This window comes from Miniopterus natalensis, chromosome 3 (genome assembly GCF_054644295.1).
Source record: "Miniopterus natalensis isolate mMinNat1 chromosome 3, mMinNat1.hap1, whole genome shotgun sequence".
Taxonomy (NCBI): domain Eukaryota; kingdom Metazoa; phylum Chordata; class Mammalia; order Chiroptera; family Miniopteridae; genus Miniopterus; species Miniopterus natalensis.
The window spans coordinates 1,246,690-1,264,947 of NC_142083.1; the positions used below are offsets into that span (position 1 = coordinate 1,246,690).

An 18,258-nucleotide genomic window follows, 5' to 3' on the forward strand; every position below is an offset into this window, starting at 1 on the left:
GGAGCAGGTCGGGAACCGTCTCGCGAGCACTGGGCTTTGCGAGGTCAGCTCCCAGTGGACGGCTCCCGCGACCGCACGGGGCGTCCTGCAGAAGCGGCTGGACTCTCGTTATTAGTTCCCGAGGGTTAGGTCCGGAAAGGAGCACCGCCGAGCGTCGGCTGCCCAGGGGTGCACGCATTTGGGGGGATACTCTGTATTCAACAGAGATCAGCCCAGAGGGTATTGCAACGCGACCGTCATTTTTAACAACTCCCACTTCTGAGCCAGATCCCCCTGTACCGCGGCGGGCGGGGCCGCCGGCAGGCCCGCGCGCTCCCTCCCTCGCGGTGGCCTCTGCGGCCGCCCGACCAGACGTGCGCTGGACGCTGGTCTCTCAGTGTCTTCTGTCCAGCGGGAAGAGCGAGGCGGGCAGCGGTGTGGGCAGCGTGGTAACCGCTGGGCTTCTTCAAGTGGACAGCCCCGAGAGGCTCTGGAGTGGGCGTGTCGTGGTAAACAGCGAACCCCCGCTATTCACCTCTGGGAAAGGATAGATTTCTGTTGCTTTCAGATATTGTAACAAAACGGTTCTTCATGAAACACCCAATTTACAGATATAATTTTTACAAAATATGTCTTTATTGATTTCAGAGAGAGGAAGGGAGGGAGAGACATCAGTGGGAGTCACGGATCGGCTGCTCCCTTGGGGACGGAGCCCCAGCCCGGCCGGAGCCCCGGCCGGAGCCGACCGCGACCGCCTGGGTCCCGGGCGACGCTCAGCTGAGCAGGCCCGCGGCCGCAGCTGGCCGGCCAGCAGTTCCGACTCCCCAGGGCGTCACTGGGAGGAAGGCGTCCAGCGGGGAAGACGACTAGCTCCCCGCTCCGAGTCAGGACACAGGGTCCTGGCCAGAAAGCAGCCCCGCCGAGGGTCAGCGGTGTCCCGCGGTCCTGGTGTCAGGGGCCAGGCCTCCGGCCGAGCCGTGCGCCCCGCGCCCCCGCAGTCACACGCCAACGCGCTCACGGCGCGCGGGCTAGCAGTCTAACCGTGTCCGCGTTCCTTGGACAACCCTGTCCTGAGACAGGGATTTTTAAAGAAAAGCCACGGCCTCCTAGGGGGAGGGCCGCGGTGCTGACCTGCCTCGAGCTCACGACGCGCGCGGACGCTGCCGGGGCGCGGGTGGCCTCGGGGTACGGCCCCAGCTCCTCTCTGCGCCCCAGATGAACTCGCCAGCACACTCGCAGCGGAAAGGAAACCGCGAGTCGGGGCAGGGACGGGAGGGCCGGCCTCGCCGGCGTCCGCGGGCCGAGCGCGTGCCGGGCGCCGACTCCACCGGCAGGAACCCCGGAGGCCGGCTGCCCGACGAGGCCGCGTCGGGCCTTCTCGCGAGGCCGCGGGCTCTGCGGACTCGGGCGGCGGCCGCCCTCCTGCAGGCCCGGTCCTGCGGGCCCTCGCGCCTCCGCCAGGCCGGCGCCTCGGGCGCGGGGTCCCGGGGCGGGCGAGCCGCGCGCACCTGGGCCGCCCGTCGCCGCAGACCTGGGGCGCGGCCCCGCGGCCCGGAGCGAGTCGCTGTCGCAGGGGCCTCTGGGAGTTGTAGTCCGCGGCAGCCGCCCCGGGCCGCGGGACTCCACTCCCCGCCGGCCCCCGCGGCCAGGCCTGGTCCCTTTCCTGCTCAGGGCACGGGCAGCCAGGCCGCCCCAACTTCCTGGGCTTGGGGAAGGGTTCGCGCCTTCCTGCCCGCGCGGGAGGCCGAGGGCTTGGCCCGCTCAGGTAGATGGTGACCCCTGGTCCCGCGACTCGCCTCACGGGAGGGTCGGAGGGCGCCGGGGGAAGCGGCGGAGGGGCTGAGCCGGCGGAACGGCCGAGCGGCGGCCCCGGCTGTCAGCCGGCGCGGTTCCCGGTGGCACCGCGGAGCAGCGGCTGCCGGGGGAGCGGCGGGGCCGAGGCCGGCGGCCATCGCTCCGGAGGGGGGCGCGCGCGGCCCCGGAGCCTGCGGGGCGCGGGCTCGTGGCGCCCCCTGGCCTGGGGGGGCTGCGGACGGGGCTGCGGGGCGCGCCGGCCGCGCGGGCTCCCGGGGCGGAGGGCGCGGCCTCGTGGGCGCGCGGCCTCCCTCGGCCGCCGGGAAGCGGGCGACCCCGGGGCCCTGGGCCCGCTGTGCGGTGCCTGCCGAGGGCGCAGCGGTCTGTCCGAGTGTCCCCGCCGCCACCGAAAGAGCTTTATTATTAAACGGCGCTGAGCGCCCCCGGGCCGTCGGCGGATCGTGGTCTCTCCGCCCCCGCGGCCCGGCCGCCGGCCGATCCGGGCGCGGCGGTGTCGGTTTCTTACAACAGGGAGGGTGGCCCCGGCCCCCGGCTGACTCCCCCTCCGCAGCCTCCCTGTGGCGGGCGGTGCAGGTTTTGGCGCGGTCGCCCACGGGAGAGCTTCCCTGAGAGCTGCAGTCGCCCTCGCGCCCCGCCCCTGCTCCATCAGCGAGTTCACGCCGCGTGCGGATCCTCCGGCGTCGCCTCAGGTCCTCGCGGCGTCTTCGCGGGAGGGGCTCCGCCCGGAGGAGCCCTGTCCTCGCTCTCCCCTAGAAGCAGCTCGCCGTCCGTTCAGGCTTTATCAGGGATGGCAGCAGCCAGCCCCGCCTCCAGGCCCCGATGCTGGTCCTTCTGCTGTTCCCACCGCCTCTGTGGTCACTTCCTCCCCCCAAAGTCCACCGTGACCCCTGGAATCAGCTTCTTCCAAACTCCCGCCGGTGTTGACGTGTTGACCTCTTCTCATGGGTGTTCTCAGTGGCATCTAGAATGGCCAATCCTTCCCAGAAGGTTTACAATTTGCTTTGCCTGGATCCATCAGAGGGGTCACTGTCTGTGGCAGCTGTGACCTTAGGAAATATAGTTTAAATAATGAGACTTGACAGTTGAAATAATCCTTGACCCGTGGGCTGCGGAATGGATGACGTGCTAGCATGAGAACAGCACCAGTCTCACTGTACGTCCCCATCAGAGCTCAGGGGTGGCCAGGTGCATTGTCAACAAGCAGTAATATTTTGAAAGGAACCTTTTTTTTCTGAGCAGTAGGTCTCAACAGTGGGCTTAACATACTCAGTTAACCGTGTTCTAAGAAGATGTGCTGTCATCTGGGCTTTGTTGATCCATGTGTAGAACACAGGCAGAGTAGACTGAGCATATTCTTAAGGGCCCTAGGATTTTTGGTTGGTAAATGAGCACTGGCTTCAACTTAAAGTCACCAGCTGCATTAGCCCCTAACAAGAGAGCCAACCTGTGCTTTGAAGCCAGACATTGTCTTCTCCTCTCTGGCTAGTAAAGCCCTAGATGGCATCTTCTTCCAATATAAAGCTGTTTCATCTACATAGAAAATCTGTTGTTTACCCACTTTCATTACTTGTCTTAGCTGATCTGGATGACTTGCTGCAACTTGTCTTAGCTGATCTGGATGACTTGCTGCAACTTCTACATCATTGCTGCACCTGGCACTTTTATGTTATGGAGACAGAGTCTTTTTTAAAATTTTTTTAAGGTTTTTTTGTTTGTTTTTTAATATGTCTTTATTGATTTTAGAGAGAGGAAAGGAGAGGGAGAGAGATAGAAACATCAATGATGAGAGAGTCATTGATCAGCTGCTTCCTGCTCGTCCCCGACTGGGGATCAAGCCGGCAACCCAGGGCATGTGCCCTGACCAGGAATCAAACCCTGATCGCCTGGATCCTAGGTCGATGCTCAACTGCTGAGCCACGCCTGGCTGGGCAACAGAGTCTTTTCTTAAACCTTATGAACCAACCTCTTCTAGCTTCAGACTTTCCTTCTGCAGCTTCCTCACCTCTCTCAGCCTTTGTAGAATTGAAGAGAGTTGGGGCCTTGCCCTGGATTAGGCTTTGGCTTAAGGGAATGTTGTGGTCTTCTATGCAGACCACTAAAACTTCCTCCATATCAGCAAATATGGTACGTAGAGAAGATGACGAAGACTGAACCTTGGGACTCTGCGATTTTAGGAAGTCTGGGAGGCAAGGAGCAGACAGTAAACGAGACAGAGAAGGAGGAGGGACCAGAGAGGTATAGAGGAAACCTGGAGCCCTAGTGAGTCTAGTTTATTAGGAGGAGCGTGATGCCCAGTGGCAAATATTTCTGATAGGGGAAGTAAGTGAAAGCTTGAGAAGTGACCCTGGGGGTCATCCATCTGGGGGTCATTGGTGATCTAACAAGAGCAGCTTTTGTGTAGTGATGAAGCAGCCTGATTAGCATGACTTAGAAAGAATGGGAGAATCTTATATATTTTATGTCCTACCTCTTTTATGTTTTCTTTTCTTGCCCTTTTTTAGGTCAATTAATTTTTATCATTCTCCTTCCTACCTTACTGGATTTTAAGTTATACACTGTTTTCTATTATGTTAGTAGTTACCCTTAAAATTATAACATACATCACATCAGAGTGTAATGTTGATCTGGACAACATAAGGACTTTGAACACCTTAATTCCAAGACCTTCACTTGACTTTTTTCTTTTTGGTCTGGAATTTTAATTCTTTTTTTCCCCCAAACCTATACTATATTGTTTATTAATTCTGCTTGGATTCATTAAACTTCTTGAGTCTGCAGATTGTTATCTTTTATGAATTCTAGAAATTTCTCAGCCATTATCTCCTCCGATATTGCCTCTGCTGTCTCCTCTCTGGTTCTCCAGTTACATGCATGTTAAACCTTCTCACTCTGTCTCCTTGTTTCTCAACCTCTTACACATTTTCTGTCTTTTCCTCCCTCTCTGCCACTTCTGGATAGTTTCTTCTGATTTAATCTTCTACTTCATTCATTTTCTCATCAGCTTTTATACCCATTCATTGAGTTCTCAATTTCAGCTCTTGGGTAGGTCCTTCTCTTTTTCTTTTAAATCTTCACCAAAGATATGCTTATTGATTTGAGAGAGAGAGAAACATTGAGAGAGAGAAACACTGAGAAAGAAACACTGAGAGAGAGAGAGAGAGAGGAACACTGATCAGTTGCCTCCCGTAGGCACTCCAACAGGGGATCAAACCCACAGCCAAGGTGTGTGCCCTGACCCGGAATCAAACCCACAACCTTTTGGTGCACAGGACATGCTCCAACTGAGCCACCCAGCCAGGGCCACTCTGGTCCTTTCAAACATGCTAAGTTACTTTTTGAAAATGGGCCCTTTTTCCTTTCTGTGTTTAACATAGGAAACATACTGCTTTATAATTTTATTCTGATAATCCCTGTAGTTGAAGTTTTTGTGGATGAATTTCTGCTGTTGTTTCTGCTGATTCTTACTAATAGTGCCTTATTTCCTTAGTGTATTTTTGACTGTGTGCGATTCATTGTCCTTGAAAGATCGTCAGCAAGTCTTTGGGGCCTAGGCTGAGGTGTGTCCTCACAGAAAAGACTGACATTCTGCCAGTTACCTAGAAGTCTTTTGAATGCTCTTTGGCCTCTTTGCAAATCCACATGAGGTGTGGTTGGTGGTGAATACCATTTCCCCACCACGTGTGTGCCCAGGTGCACATGCACACACACTGCTCAGTGTCAAGAAAATGTGTGTGTAGTTCCCTTATGAGGCAGTGAAGCAGTTTTACTTCCTGTTAACCCCTAATCTGATGGGAAAGCTGTATGCAAGCCCAGCCGTATTTTGGTAGGTAGGGAAAGGGGGTGACTTCTTAGGACAGTCATTCCTCACTTTGAGCGAATCTGGGTTTTGTCTTCTATTTCCCTGATACTTCACAAGGCCTTGAAAACTTCAGCCCAAGTTTCCCTGGTAGAGCAAACACCCTCAGAGCAGAAGCAACCTCCTTAAGCTATTTGCCTCTCTAGGTTCCTTAACTTTACCTACAGATTGCCTGATTTTTCTCACTGTTTTTGGAAATTTCCCAAAAATGTTTTTAATATTTTACCCAGTATTTTTAGTTTTCTGCAGAAAAAAATGAATCCAAATAGCCTACTCTGTTTTATTACTGGAAATGGATTGGTCTTTTTTTTTTAATTAAGCTGAAAAATAAGCAGTAACTTCATCTCAACTTAGCAAGTTTCTGATAAAATAAATGTTTTAGGCATATGCTGCATTAAGATATCTTCAGCAAATTCCTGTTTTTTTCCAGTTTCTTGTGCATGCAAATGCATTATTTATTAATAGTGAAATAATTTTTAATTAAACTTTAAATTACCTATCTTTTCTGATTTACCTAGGACTGACTTCTTCAGTGTTTAAAGTCCAAGAAAAATGGCAAATATGGACAGCGACTCTAGGCAGCTTCTCATCCCCGAAGTAGATGATGAAGTACAACCTGGACCCATGAATATCCAGTTTGATTCATCAGATCTAAGATCCAAAAGGTATGTGTTTAAAATAAAACACTTATTTCATAATTAGGGTTTTTAATTATTAAAATAGAACTAATTATAATCAAACATATGTTGCTTTAATTATAAAGTACCCAGTTTCTTACAGGATCTGTATGTTTGTAGTGGAGGGAATAAATATGAATACTATTTCATCATTTATATTTGACTTTTCAACTAAACTCAACATCTCTTTTGGGAAGTGGTTAGTTTTATGAAGATGCATTGATATAATTTATTTAACAAATATATACTGATCACCTGCTCCATGCAAGGTAATATGCTAGGTGCTAAGGATGGAACAGTGAAAGCAATACACCATCCTGACCTTCACTGGGCTTGAATTCCAGCTTAGTTTAAGGTTTGAGTTTAAAAGTTATTTCATTGCATACTTGAAAAACCCAAAAGAATATGCTAAAAAATTGTTATAAATAGTAAGAGAATCCAGTAAGGTGGCTGTTTATAAAGTAGGCAAAAATAAATAGCATTCTGATGAGAAAATGTAATGGAAGAAAAGATAAAATACATAGAAATAGCCTTAAGAACATGCAAAATTGACATGAGGGAAACTTTGAAATACTACTGAGGGACCTAAAGTAAGATTTAGAGTATTTATTCAAATCTGAGGTGCTGAGTTTAAGTTGCACTGTTTTTATATCTGTCACACTAAGATAAACTTCTGCCAATACCTCTGATGCAGTATTCTTTTAGGGCTTAATTTTTTGTTGTTTTATTTTTTATTTACTGAAGGAACTCTTGGACTTATTTGATATTTTGTCCTGTGTCATATGTCTTTTGTACAACTATAAAAATGAAAATTGAAACGGTATGTCAGTTAAGATATTACTACTCCGATTCTTTTTTTTTTTTTTTTTTAAATATATCTTTATTGACTTCAGAGAGAGGAAAGGAGAGGGAGAGGGAGAGAGAAACATCAATGATGAGGGAGTCATTGATCGGTTGCCTCCTGCACGCACCCGACTGGGGATCAAGCCCGCAACCCGGGCATGTGCCCTGACCGGGAATCGAACCCCGATCGCCTAGATCCTAGGTTGACGCTCAACCGCTGAGCCATGCCTGGCTGGGCACTACTCCGATTCTTTGCATTTAGAATGATTCTTCAGAAATCATTTTTTGGAGTCATCAAAATCAGTGTTTTTCCCCTCCATACAAAATTTTCCTTTGGACCATTAAGAGCACTGATAATGTAGCATTTCTTGAAAGAATTTTCTTCCAAATCGCTGACACTTAGTTTTCATGCTTGCACTTTCCTGATCTTACCAGGAGGTGTCACCGAAGGTTTTCTAACAACACCATGGCTCATATTTCTTCACAAATGTCCTGAAGTGTTTTGGTGACTGGGGTGACCAGGGATGGCATTTATCTGTCATGCTAATTACTGGCGCTCAGTGACTGAAAGATGTCCTGGATTGTACCTGCCAACATCAGGGACTGCAAGAACCAATGAATGTGGGTTAAATGCTCAGGATTCTTTGAAACCTCTAAGTTCTATGATAAATAATTGACCACTGTGACAATAGAATACAGGTCATTACTGCACATTCCATGGCAATATGTTGACAGGAGTTCAAATGGTTCTCGGAGAATTCCTTCAACCGTGGAGATTAAATGGAAATATATTTTCTGTAATGAAACTTGTCAAAATGAGAGGGCATCCACTATTTACAATCATGGGGTAACCACCCAGGTGAGCATGTGTTAAGGAAGGCGGATATTTGGACAGACTGAGCAGTATTGAATGTTAATTTGCCTATGAAATAATTGATGTTGAAAACAAACTATTATTTGATGAAGAAAAGAGTTAGGAGTACCTTAAAACATTGTTATTTCTATTAAAATGTGAATCACTCCACTTTATATACATAAATAGAACCCAAACACCCTGAGAGGAATTTATCTTCCATCGGAAGACCCGGCTTAGACAACTCTTTCGGACACTTGAGTCATTTTATTTTTTTATTATTATTATTTTGAATCCTCACCCAAGGATACTTCTTCCATTGCCTTTCAGAGGGAGTGGAGGGGAGACAGAGAGAGAGACATGGATGTGAGAGAGACACATCGACTGGCTGACTCCATGTGCCCCCCGACCAGGCCGGGGATCGAGCCTGCAGCCGAGGTGCGTGCCCTTGGCCAGAATCAAACCCAGGACCCTCAATCCCCAGGCCAACTCTCTAACCACTGAGCCACACCGGCCAGGGCAAACTGGAGTCATTTTAGGGTGATATCCCATGACCACCTGTATAATATTATAATTCAGTGTATTATTTAAGAATTAACTTTTAAAAATTAGGGTTAATTTAGCCTCATCTTCACATATTTGTGAAATGGTGAATTTGAAGTACTGCCTATAATTTTTTCTAATGAGCATTGTGATAAACACCAGATCGTTAAAATAGCATCTGTCCTGTGCTACCTGAAATCATCTTACATAGAACCACACTTTGGAAAACTGTCTTCAGCTGTCAGAGTTGTTAAACAACAGAACTGCACTGAGTAACGTGAAGATCTAACTGGCTTTATCAATGATTCGTGAACCGGGTAGCATCCTGTCTGGCTCATAGAAGGAACTCTGAGGAGCTGTGTGAGTGGAAGGCTTTTATAGCCCGAAAGGGCACAAGACGAGGGAGTCATTCTCAGAGAGTAAGTTATTTTAGGCAAGAAAGTAACCTTCCTTTCAGGAAAGCGGGGGTCTGTCCGGTGATGACCTCCCTGGTGTTGACCAGGTGATTCCTGACTGACTGGTTAAAGGTTCCTCCGTGGGACAGGCTGAGATGCAGTGATAGGTATTAAGTTGGTTTGCTGAGTGGGACTTAGCAGCAGTGACATCATTTGGGGCCTATTTGTTGCTTTTTAACAGTATAGAAAACAGCATCTGATATTTACTTTCAGTATAGCTTGTGGTTAATTCTTTCTCTCCCACAAGGGGGCGTGAAAACCATGTGTCAATTCAAATGGAGGGAAAGAGGTGCTGGGTCTGATTTTTTTGGTGGAACTGGGTTCCAGTCACACTGTCACTGTGGAGGAAGGAGCTGATCATTTGGATCATTGGGGAACTTTGCAAACTACACAAGTCCCGCTCCCTGAGCATGGCTTTCCTCCAATCCCCCACCAGTTTTCCCGGGTTTGGGTGGAGTGAGGAATGTGGGAGCAGGACAAGGGTTAGGCATCTGCTGTGCTTGATGCTGCGTTGGAGTCGGTGGTCTTGGAGGTGCTTTCCTGCTTTTTCAGGCTTTCTGGGGGCCGCAGCTAGAGCTGGTGCTCAGGACTGCCTCACCTCTGCTGAGGCCTGGGGTATCCGTGCAGCCAGCTGCACCCAGACTGAAGCTGTTGGCTGGGTGGTTTGCCAGCGCCTTCAGTTTCTCTAACTCCTTCCATGCTCCCGGAGCCTCGGCTTCCGTTTCCCCAGGGACAGAATTCCTCGGGAATCCTTCCTCCTGCGATGCCTTGTAAACCGCCCTTTCTTCTGCCCCTCAGTCACCAGTATGCCTCTGTCCTGTTCTTGCAGGGCCTTGTTGTCTCTTTAGTGTTATGATGGCAGATAATCTATTACTTTCCATGGCTGTTTGCATTTTAATGTGGAGACTCCTAGAATAGAAACGTCTAACCAAGTTAGATTTTTCTAATGATAACGTTTTAAGTGCTCTGGTGAGCCAGTGGGGTGAGGTAGATATTTAAAACAGGCCGCATTCCTGGTGCCCTTCAAACACGCTACGCACCCTCTGACCCCTGGAATGGCCTCTAGTTGGTGCACCTGGACAATGGCCTTTCTCATGTTCATTGGTCAGTGATACTGTCCCTGAGTAGCAGTGGACTCTGGTTCTAGGAGAGAGAGTGAAAAACAAAGCAGTGAGAAGTGTATCTGTCCTGTTAAGGGTAAATCCCAGCTCAGCAAGAGAGACTGGAAGTGATTATTGAGGCTTCGTGGCGTCATATTGGAGATTACACAGATCCGCAACCAAAAAGAAAAGTAGCTTTTTGAGGAGGGTGGATGCCCAGAGCTGCAAGAACTGTGTTTCGAGGAACTTGCCATCCACATTAAGTAGATGGGACGAGGGCCTTGACCGTTACCAGCGCCCTGGAGCTGGGGGCCGACTTGCTGATGGTCCTGCTGCTTCTCCGCCTCCCCTCCTCCTCTCCATCTCCCCCTTCAGTCTGCTTCCCTCACCTCTCGCGTTATTTCTCCCCAGTGAAACTCTTTCTGCTAAATGCTTAAAGAAGACAATCCCGGCCACGGGTGAAAGGTGCTTTAAGCACGTACGACAGGAGGGATCTGATTTCTAGTCCTCTCAGCACCCTTTCTTCTCTCCGACTCACAGGTTCTTGCGTTTTCCTTCCTCCTCTCTTCCCTGCCCTCTTGCACCGGGATCTGCTTGCCTGGTTCTTGTGTTCTCTCTGACTTTGCTATTTGCTTCTGTTTTGCCTATTAGCTGGTTGTGCTTTATTTTCTCCCCCCTCTTCCCCCACATTAACATCATTTGGAGAAGCCTGGAGACAGAGGTATCCTAGCTGAGTTTGACGGGTACTCTTAGGGCCAAGTCAGAAGTGTGTTTTGTTGGGAGGAAAAGGTATGAACAGTTGGCTGTGGGGGAGGAAGAAACTGTCTTCTCCCCTCTGGTTTCTGCTGGCTGATCCAATAATTAATTTGCCCGAGAGAGATTAGTAAGAGAAAATGACCAAATTAAATTACAGACGTGTATGTGGGAACCTCACATACATGAGAGTCAGAGACAGGAAGTTATGAGGAGGCACCCGTGACCTTCTGAGCTGGGGATGAGGGAAGGTGCCTGGGGGCTTCAGGGGGGGAGGGCCATTCACAGGACCATACAGCAGATGTTCAGTAATTAGATGTTTGCTCTGCCATAAAAAGTTATCTCTGGGACTGACAGCATGAGCAAGGCCCCTAATTTAAATTCTTCTAGGTAGCTAAAGTGGGCAGAAGTTTATCTCGAGCCCTCAGGGTCTCGATGGCCTTTAGCTCAAAATAATCCACATGCCGGAGTAGCTCATCTTGCCAGGCCTGTTCTGAGCCATCTCAGAGAGAGACCTGGGGGAACTGGTGAGACAATGAGGAATAAAGAGCTGAAGATGAAACAGAAGGGAGCCCAGAAGGGGAGTCCAGCACTTTCTCCAGGGTGCCTGCCAGTCCTGTTAATTAGCTGAGAGGCTGAGAAATTGAGCTTTTGACAGCTCTTCAAGGCAGGAGGGAGGAAAATTGGAATCCAAGCCTCACTGAGAGTAGGCACCATATAAACTTTGGGTTAGAAGCCCTAAGCTCTGTAAGCTCAGAAATATGAGTGAACTTGAAATAGAATCTTGTGGGGACTGAGCTCAACTTTAACTCATCTCATGACCCAAACTGGATGAAGGGAATCTAGGATCACTAAGTGTCTCAGATTGGCTCCCAAAAGCAGATGTAAACCCTTTCTAATGAAAATATTATTACCCTAGTCTTCAAGTTACTCATAGTGTTTTCCATATGCCGCAGTTCCATAAGTACATTGCCAGGCACTTAATCAAAAATACCCAGGCTAGAGGAGGTGAGACCACGGGATTGGAAATTAAGAGACTCAATCTACATAGAGACTGGCAGGTGATCCAGGTAAGGGAGTATCACAAATAGGCTTTATAGCACTATGTTTAATATGTTCAAGGAAGTTAAAATAAGGTTGAGAATTTTGGCACCGGCTAGAAATATAATGAACCAAATTCATGGAAAATGTTTGTTGGATAAAAGAAGAAGCAAATGGAAATTCTGAAGCTAAAAAAAAAAAAAAAAATCAGTCACCTAAGGTAAGAAATCAGTCACTGACAATGGCAAGTATCAGCTGTTAGTAGACGTTCGCTGCTTGGACCCGGCTGCCGGGCAGGTTTCCCGGGACTCCCGCCTCCACTGGTCTGTTCTGCCTGCAATCGGGCGGCCGAGCAACGAGAATGCCCGGCCCAGCTGCTGCAGGAGCAGCCCTGTGTGTTGCTAACAGAGCCGTGGTCACCGAGGGACCACGGTGTGCAGCCCTTTTGTTGCTAGTGTCTTCCCAGGGGCAAAGCAGGTGTCTCTCGGCTCCTCCGCCTGCCTGAGGCCATAGCAAAGGTTCCTGAGGCTCCCTTACTTGAGGGAAGACGAATTAAAACTGGCACCTTTTCTTTGGAGATCTGTCTGAAGAGGGGATGAGCTTTGTTCTCTGTGTTACTGAGTTAAGATGGTGAAGAAAGCAATTGTAGTGTCCACTGGAAGAATCACATGTATCTATTAAAAATAGGATTTATCTCTGTACATACTTAATGAATTCTTTACCTTTTTAAATTACCTTTCCAGTTTTTAAGGAAAGGAAATTTTAGTTAAAACGCATTGTTCTTCTTTCCTGCTTTTTTTTTTTTTTAATGGGAAATAGGTGGGGAAACTGGACATTTTATTTTTTCTAGAAATCCTTCTGATAGATTTGTGTAGGAGAGCAATCTTTGGCAGGACATCGCAGAATGAAGCCTACCCTTGATTCATAATTAAGACAAGCTCTTTACTTCAAAGTATTAAGTTAATAATTTATTATATTTAAGTTAATTGAGACAGTTTGTAATTTATTTTGGCATTCTCGTAAAGTGGCTAAAAGGAGGAGCTGCTTGGAGAACTGTGCCCTCTGGGGATTTTCCCACATTCCTCCTGTTTTTTGTTGAGTGTCACTCAGCAGGTCCATCAGTCCTGTCGGGAGCTGCTTCTAGCTGGATGGTAGTCATCCAGCAGCGCTGGGTCGCTATTTCGCATCACCCGGGGGGAAACTGGAGGACTGCTGTGTTGCTGTTTACCTACAGGTGCTTCTGTATCTGAACCTGGCGTTTACACAATTCTTTTAGCTTCGTTCTAGTGCCGACAGTAAGAACAAAACCAAACCAATCCCCTTGCATTTCTCCTGCTGATCGTTTTGTAGCCATAAGAGAAGAGATTGTTTTTATGAAAGTAGAATTAAAACAATTTATAGATTTTTTTAAAACCAAAATTTGAAAGCGTGGATTATATTAAAAGAATTTGAAATTCATTCTTAGCAAAAATCTGTATTTAATTAAGATATATTGGCCTGAGAATGAATATTCAGGTCAAGTTCTTTGTCCGTATGTTGTTGATGAAGATGTTTACTTGCAACTAAGCAACAGCCTAGCATTTGAAGCTAAGGAGCCGATCATCTTAAATCAAGTGTTTATCAACATTCACTTTCTCATTATACCACCCTTATCAGTTAAAAAATAATAAATTGAACAGTTGGGACTGCATATAGCTATGTGTGCGTGTGCATTTGCACATTAGTCCATGTGCTTCTGCACTTATGTACATTATGAAGCATTAAAAAAAAATTTTTTTAATTATAAGATGTAATAATATTTAACAATATGTAAAAACATATTGTTAATGTTTTTTAAGTTTACTGCATGATATATCATATGTACAGAAGTGTGCACATTACATACGTACAGTTTTTAAATAATTATAAAGCCAACACCCATCCAGCCCACCCCCCAGAAGTGCCCTGATGTGCTTCCCCAGGCACCCCCCCTCCCTCCTGCAGGTAACCACTCCCCTGACACTGGTGTGATCATTTCCTTACTTCTCCAAGTAGTCCATGTCCATGTGTCCCTAAATACGGAATTCCCTTTACCTGTTTTTGCACCTATTTTACATGGAATCACACTGCATAATTATTCTGTGAGTTTCGTTTCAGCGTTGATACTGTCATCCAAGTTGTGTTTCTGTAGTAATTTCTATTATTTTATTTCATGAGCATTTGCACTTTATTTTTTTGATGTTTTTATTAATTTTTTTAGAGAGAGATGAAGGGAGAGGGGAGAGAGAGAGAAACATCCATCGGCTGCCTCCTGCGCACCCTCTACTGGGGACTGAGCCCGCAACCCAGGCATGTGCCCTGACCGGGAATGGAACTGGCGAGCTCTTGGTGCTCAGGACGACCTCCCCCTTCAGCTTCCACTCCATTTCCCTCGTTCATTTTTACAGAGCACTGCTCTCAGGGATCAGCACACTCACCATATCTGACTTGCTCTCCAGAACCCAGTTCAGACGGGCTTTGCCCTTCCCACTCCACTCACAGGCTCACAGCCCAGCCACCAGGGCCTCCCTGATGGGTCCTCCCTGATGGGTCCCCTCTCGTTCACACAACCACCCTCCTCTCCCTGAACAGCCTCTAATGGGTGCATGGCGCCACCCTGAACTGATTTCTTGAAAGCTGCTGCTTCCCCTTTCGTCAGCTATGGGACTTTGCTCTCTGTCACTTCTCCTCCAAGTGCTTGTTTTTAACATTTCAAACCTACAGAAAAGTAGATAGATTTGAGAACCAATTTAAGTTAATGAACCGTAATAGAAAGAGTGGGTGAAGTTGGGGTGCGGAGCAGAGCTTTGAGCAAGGACATTGTGTGGGCATCAGGGGAGGCGGGAACCAGGGCAGCCGCCCGAGGGCACTGGTGATGTTCCTGCAGCAGGGAGATTCTGGAACTGGCCGGTTGGCCTCCTTTCTGCCCTCAGCACTGGGCGCAGCCTGGCAGAGACGTGCGGGGTTCCCCAGGCAGGTGGAGCCCAGCACAGTGGGTCTGTTATTCTGAATGTTTATTTGCCTCATATTTTTTTATTATTGATTCCCTTCTCTCTCTCTCCCTCTCTCTCTCTCTCTCTCTCTCTCTCTCTCTCTCTCTCCTTTTTTAACAAACTGCCCCAGTCTAGCAGGTGCTTGAGTGCTTCTGCCCCCAGGAATGCGAAAGAGCGATTTTAGCCCAGGGCCTTCAGGTTGGGTATGAGAGTCATGGGTTGTTGTTAAGCTTCAGACGAGCAGAACTGGCCAGCAGAAGGGTGGAGACAGATGTAAAAGCCAAAAATTTTTAAGGAATTTAAGCAGTGGAACCTAGAAAAGGTGTTGGGTAGAAATAAGGTTTCTTTGTTTATAAGTTTGTTAAATGAAAATATGGGATTTTGAGTCACATTTTAAATATTTTTTTAAATCTTGCTGAATGTTAAAAGCATTTTTTCTGTAGCATGACCATAAATATTTATTATGTGAGACAAATATATCTTCTACATGAAATTTCGTAATTTATTTTCAGTGTGGGGCAGCTGAGGCATTTCAAGTGGGAGGCAACATTGAGAAGGAGCAATTATGTGACACATCAAAAGAAAAAGCCCACATTCCAAAAGCCCTTTATTCTGAATAGCGTTCTTCATATAATACTATTAATTTTAAAAGTGTTTTCAGATCCAGCGAAAGTTCAGTTTAGAAATACAAGTTATATATTTGCTCTCTCCGATGAAGCGTTAAGCATCTGTTTCTAATAATTCAGCTAAAATATGCTGAGTTGTATATTTTTAAAGAAAATCTGTTTTGAAAAGATTCCCAAATATTTGTTTGAACAGGCACACGGCATCTCGATGAAAACTGTTGGAAAAGAAAAACTTTCAGAGTCGTTCTGAGCTCTGATCCCCGGGCCAGCTGAGCCTGCACAGTTCACACTTCTGTGCGAGCCGGCGGCCACGAAGGTAGTGCCTCCCAGGCGCCTATCAGCCGGCCCACAGGCCAGCGCGTGGCCCACGTTAACACCACTGCATTTCGGAGTAACAGGCTCCACGCAGAACACCCGTCTCTCTCTCCAGTGCCGTGCTTGTCAGTCCTGTTAGTGAGCCAGTTAGTTTCAGTCCCTGCCCTAGTCGGCATTAAAGCTGTAATTCCTTCTTGAGCTCTGGTCAGTGCTGCTCCGTGGCTAGAGCCTGGCCCCAACACCTAAGGGTCGCAAGTTCAATTCCTGGTCAAGGGTGAGTACCTGGGTTGCAGGTTCAATCCCCAGGGGGGCGCATGTGGGAGGCAACCAGTCGATGTGTCTCTCACATCAATGTCCCTCTCGCTCTTTCTCTCCCCCCACTTCCACTCTCTCTAAAAAAATTCAATGGAAAAAATATCCCCAGGTGAGAATTAACAACAATAAAAACGGGCTGTACTTCCTCCCTGAACTTTGGAGGGAATCATCGTTGCAAAACAAGAAGGGCGCCCTATGGAGTGTGACCCCCCAGGTCTGACTACACTGTCTCCTAGACATAAATGTTTCTACCTTGCTTTTCAATACCGAGTGTCCACTGTGGAGACGTAAGTCATCAGAGCAGCACAACTCTCGGGGCTGGCAGCTGTCTCCAGGCAGGGACAGTTTATCCTGCTTCCGACCCGTCCATTCTGACCCCATCCACTTGAGAGTGACGGACGCCACGGACTTCATTTAGCAGGTCTCTGCCCAGGTGGTGTGCCAGGTCGGCCTCGGCATCCACACGGTTGCCCCAGTGAGGGCTCCACTTAGGCACGTGTCCAGTTAAACTAGAGAGTATCCACCGTATTTAAGTGCTGTGGTGGAGACTAAATAATAAGAGAGATTCACAGATTCTGTAGGCCAACTAGAGACAAGACTCCATTTGACATCTATAATTCAAATTCCCCTAATATCACAGGGTTGAAAAATGGCAGAAACCAAAGTTTCTAATCTTGTGGGAAGCACTTGGTTTTTCAAGTGCTTCCCACAAGATTAGATTAACGGTGTCTCCAGAAATGATTAACATACTTTAATAAACGTTAAGCATCTCTCAGAACCACAAGTGTGGAGACTTAATACGGAACAAAGGGTAAAACCCCTGGCCTTCCCCCGCCTTGTTTGGGTCTGTGTATAACCTGGAAAAGCAAATTCCTTAGAGTTGGGTCCAGAATCGTGTGTGACCGCGGGGACCTGGGATCGGCGAGGAGGGCCGCCCTTCCTGCCTCCCTGCCTGGTCTTTCTGGTTGGGCTGCGGGTGCTGCGTAGAGCACAGACGGAGGGAGCTTCAGGACGGCGCCAAAGGGGTTAACAACCGAGATGACGGCTGAAACGCGGAGTCTGCAGTTTTGGGGACACAGTTACGAGAAGGCAGCACATGCGGAGATAGGAGAATAGGGCATATCACTGAATTCCAAGCAAAGTCGGAGGCGGCAAACACGGGGGATCTCTGTGCCGCCGTGTTCCGCTTGGGGTCCTCTGGATGAGCTCCCCGGAGGCGGCTGCGGTCACCAGTCCCCAGTGCGTGACCCAGGAGATAGGAATTCTGTTTGTCACGGGGAGCCACCGCAGCCCATGAAGGAGGGGCCAGGCTGTTCAGCACGGGAACATTTTAGTCTCTGATTTCTCTGATTTAGCGCCAGAGGCTTTCTGTGAGAATATTCAGAGCTGTGTCTTAAGAGTTGTTGAAAACTGACAGCTGCTATATTTCTTTTTAACAACCAACTGAGGCTCTTCTGTCCTATCTCCTCTGTGGCTAAATGTCTTAAGTTTAAAGCAGGGTGTTCAAAGTAATGGTCTATGAGCAGGAGCTCAGTTCTGTGGCTAGGATAATGCCTCCCTGTGTCGTTTCCTTTCCCCACGTGAGCGCCAGTGCCTCACCCTGGTGTGTCCCCTTTCTGATGGGGCACAAGATGCCATTTTCCTCGGCGGCTGGCTCCTGGCCGCTCTGGCTGAACGTTCTTTGTCAAGTGTCCTTTCCCTCCCCTAGGCCTTTCTACATAGAGCCCACGAACATCGTCAGTGTGAATGATGCCACTCAGAGGGCCAGCGACTGTGCCTCCGCCATGAACAAGAGGATCCATTACTACAGCCGGCTCAGCGCTTGTGCGGACAGGGCGCTGGTAAGGCTGGCGGGTTGCTGATTGTCTGAGGTTGGGCTGCATGAACAGTGAACAGCACCCGGCGCGCCGGGGCAGCTCCCGGTGGTTGAACTTGCTGCTGGTCACGTTCCAAGGATGGCATCATGGAAAGTCAAAGACAGTCGTGCACCCGCACATGCCTTCCGTCCAGGCGAGTCCGTTCTTACGCAGCCTGGCATTTAAACAATCGCCCGTGTTGACAGCAGCCTAGGGGTCT

General features: G+C 48.4%; 1 protein-coding gene across 4 annotated transcripts in view; it reads left to right on the forward strand.

Moving 5' to 3' along the window:
* Window positions 1–1,614: 1,614 nt before the first annotated feature.
* SLC38A9 (solute carrier family 38 member 9) overlaps window positions 1,615–18,258 on the forward strand; it is a 44,272-nt gene continuing 27,628 nt past the window's right edge. Inside the window, exons 1-3 of one of the 4 annotated variants that reach the window (XM_087815248.1) lie at window positions 1,615–1,744; window positions 6,169–6,315; window positions 17,891–18,023. In XM_087815248.1, coding sequence (XP_087671374.1) covers window positions 6,203–6,315; window positions 17,891–18,023 — 246 coding nt within the window. In that variant the 5' untranslated portion in view covers window positions 1,615–1,744; window positions 6,169–6,202. Of the gene's footprint in view, window positions 1,745–2,632; window positions 2,782–2,855; window positions 2,948–5,090; window positions 5,352–6,168; window positions 6,316–17,890; window positions 18,024–18,258 lie in introns of those variants that run through there. The other 3 variants (XM_016199789.2, XM_016199791.2, XM_016199786.2) reach the window with 3 other exon arrangements.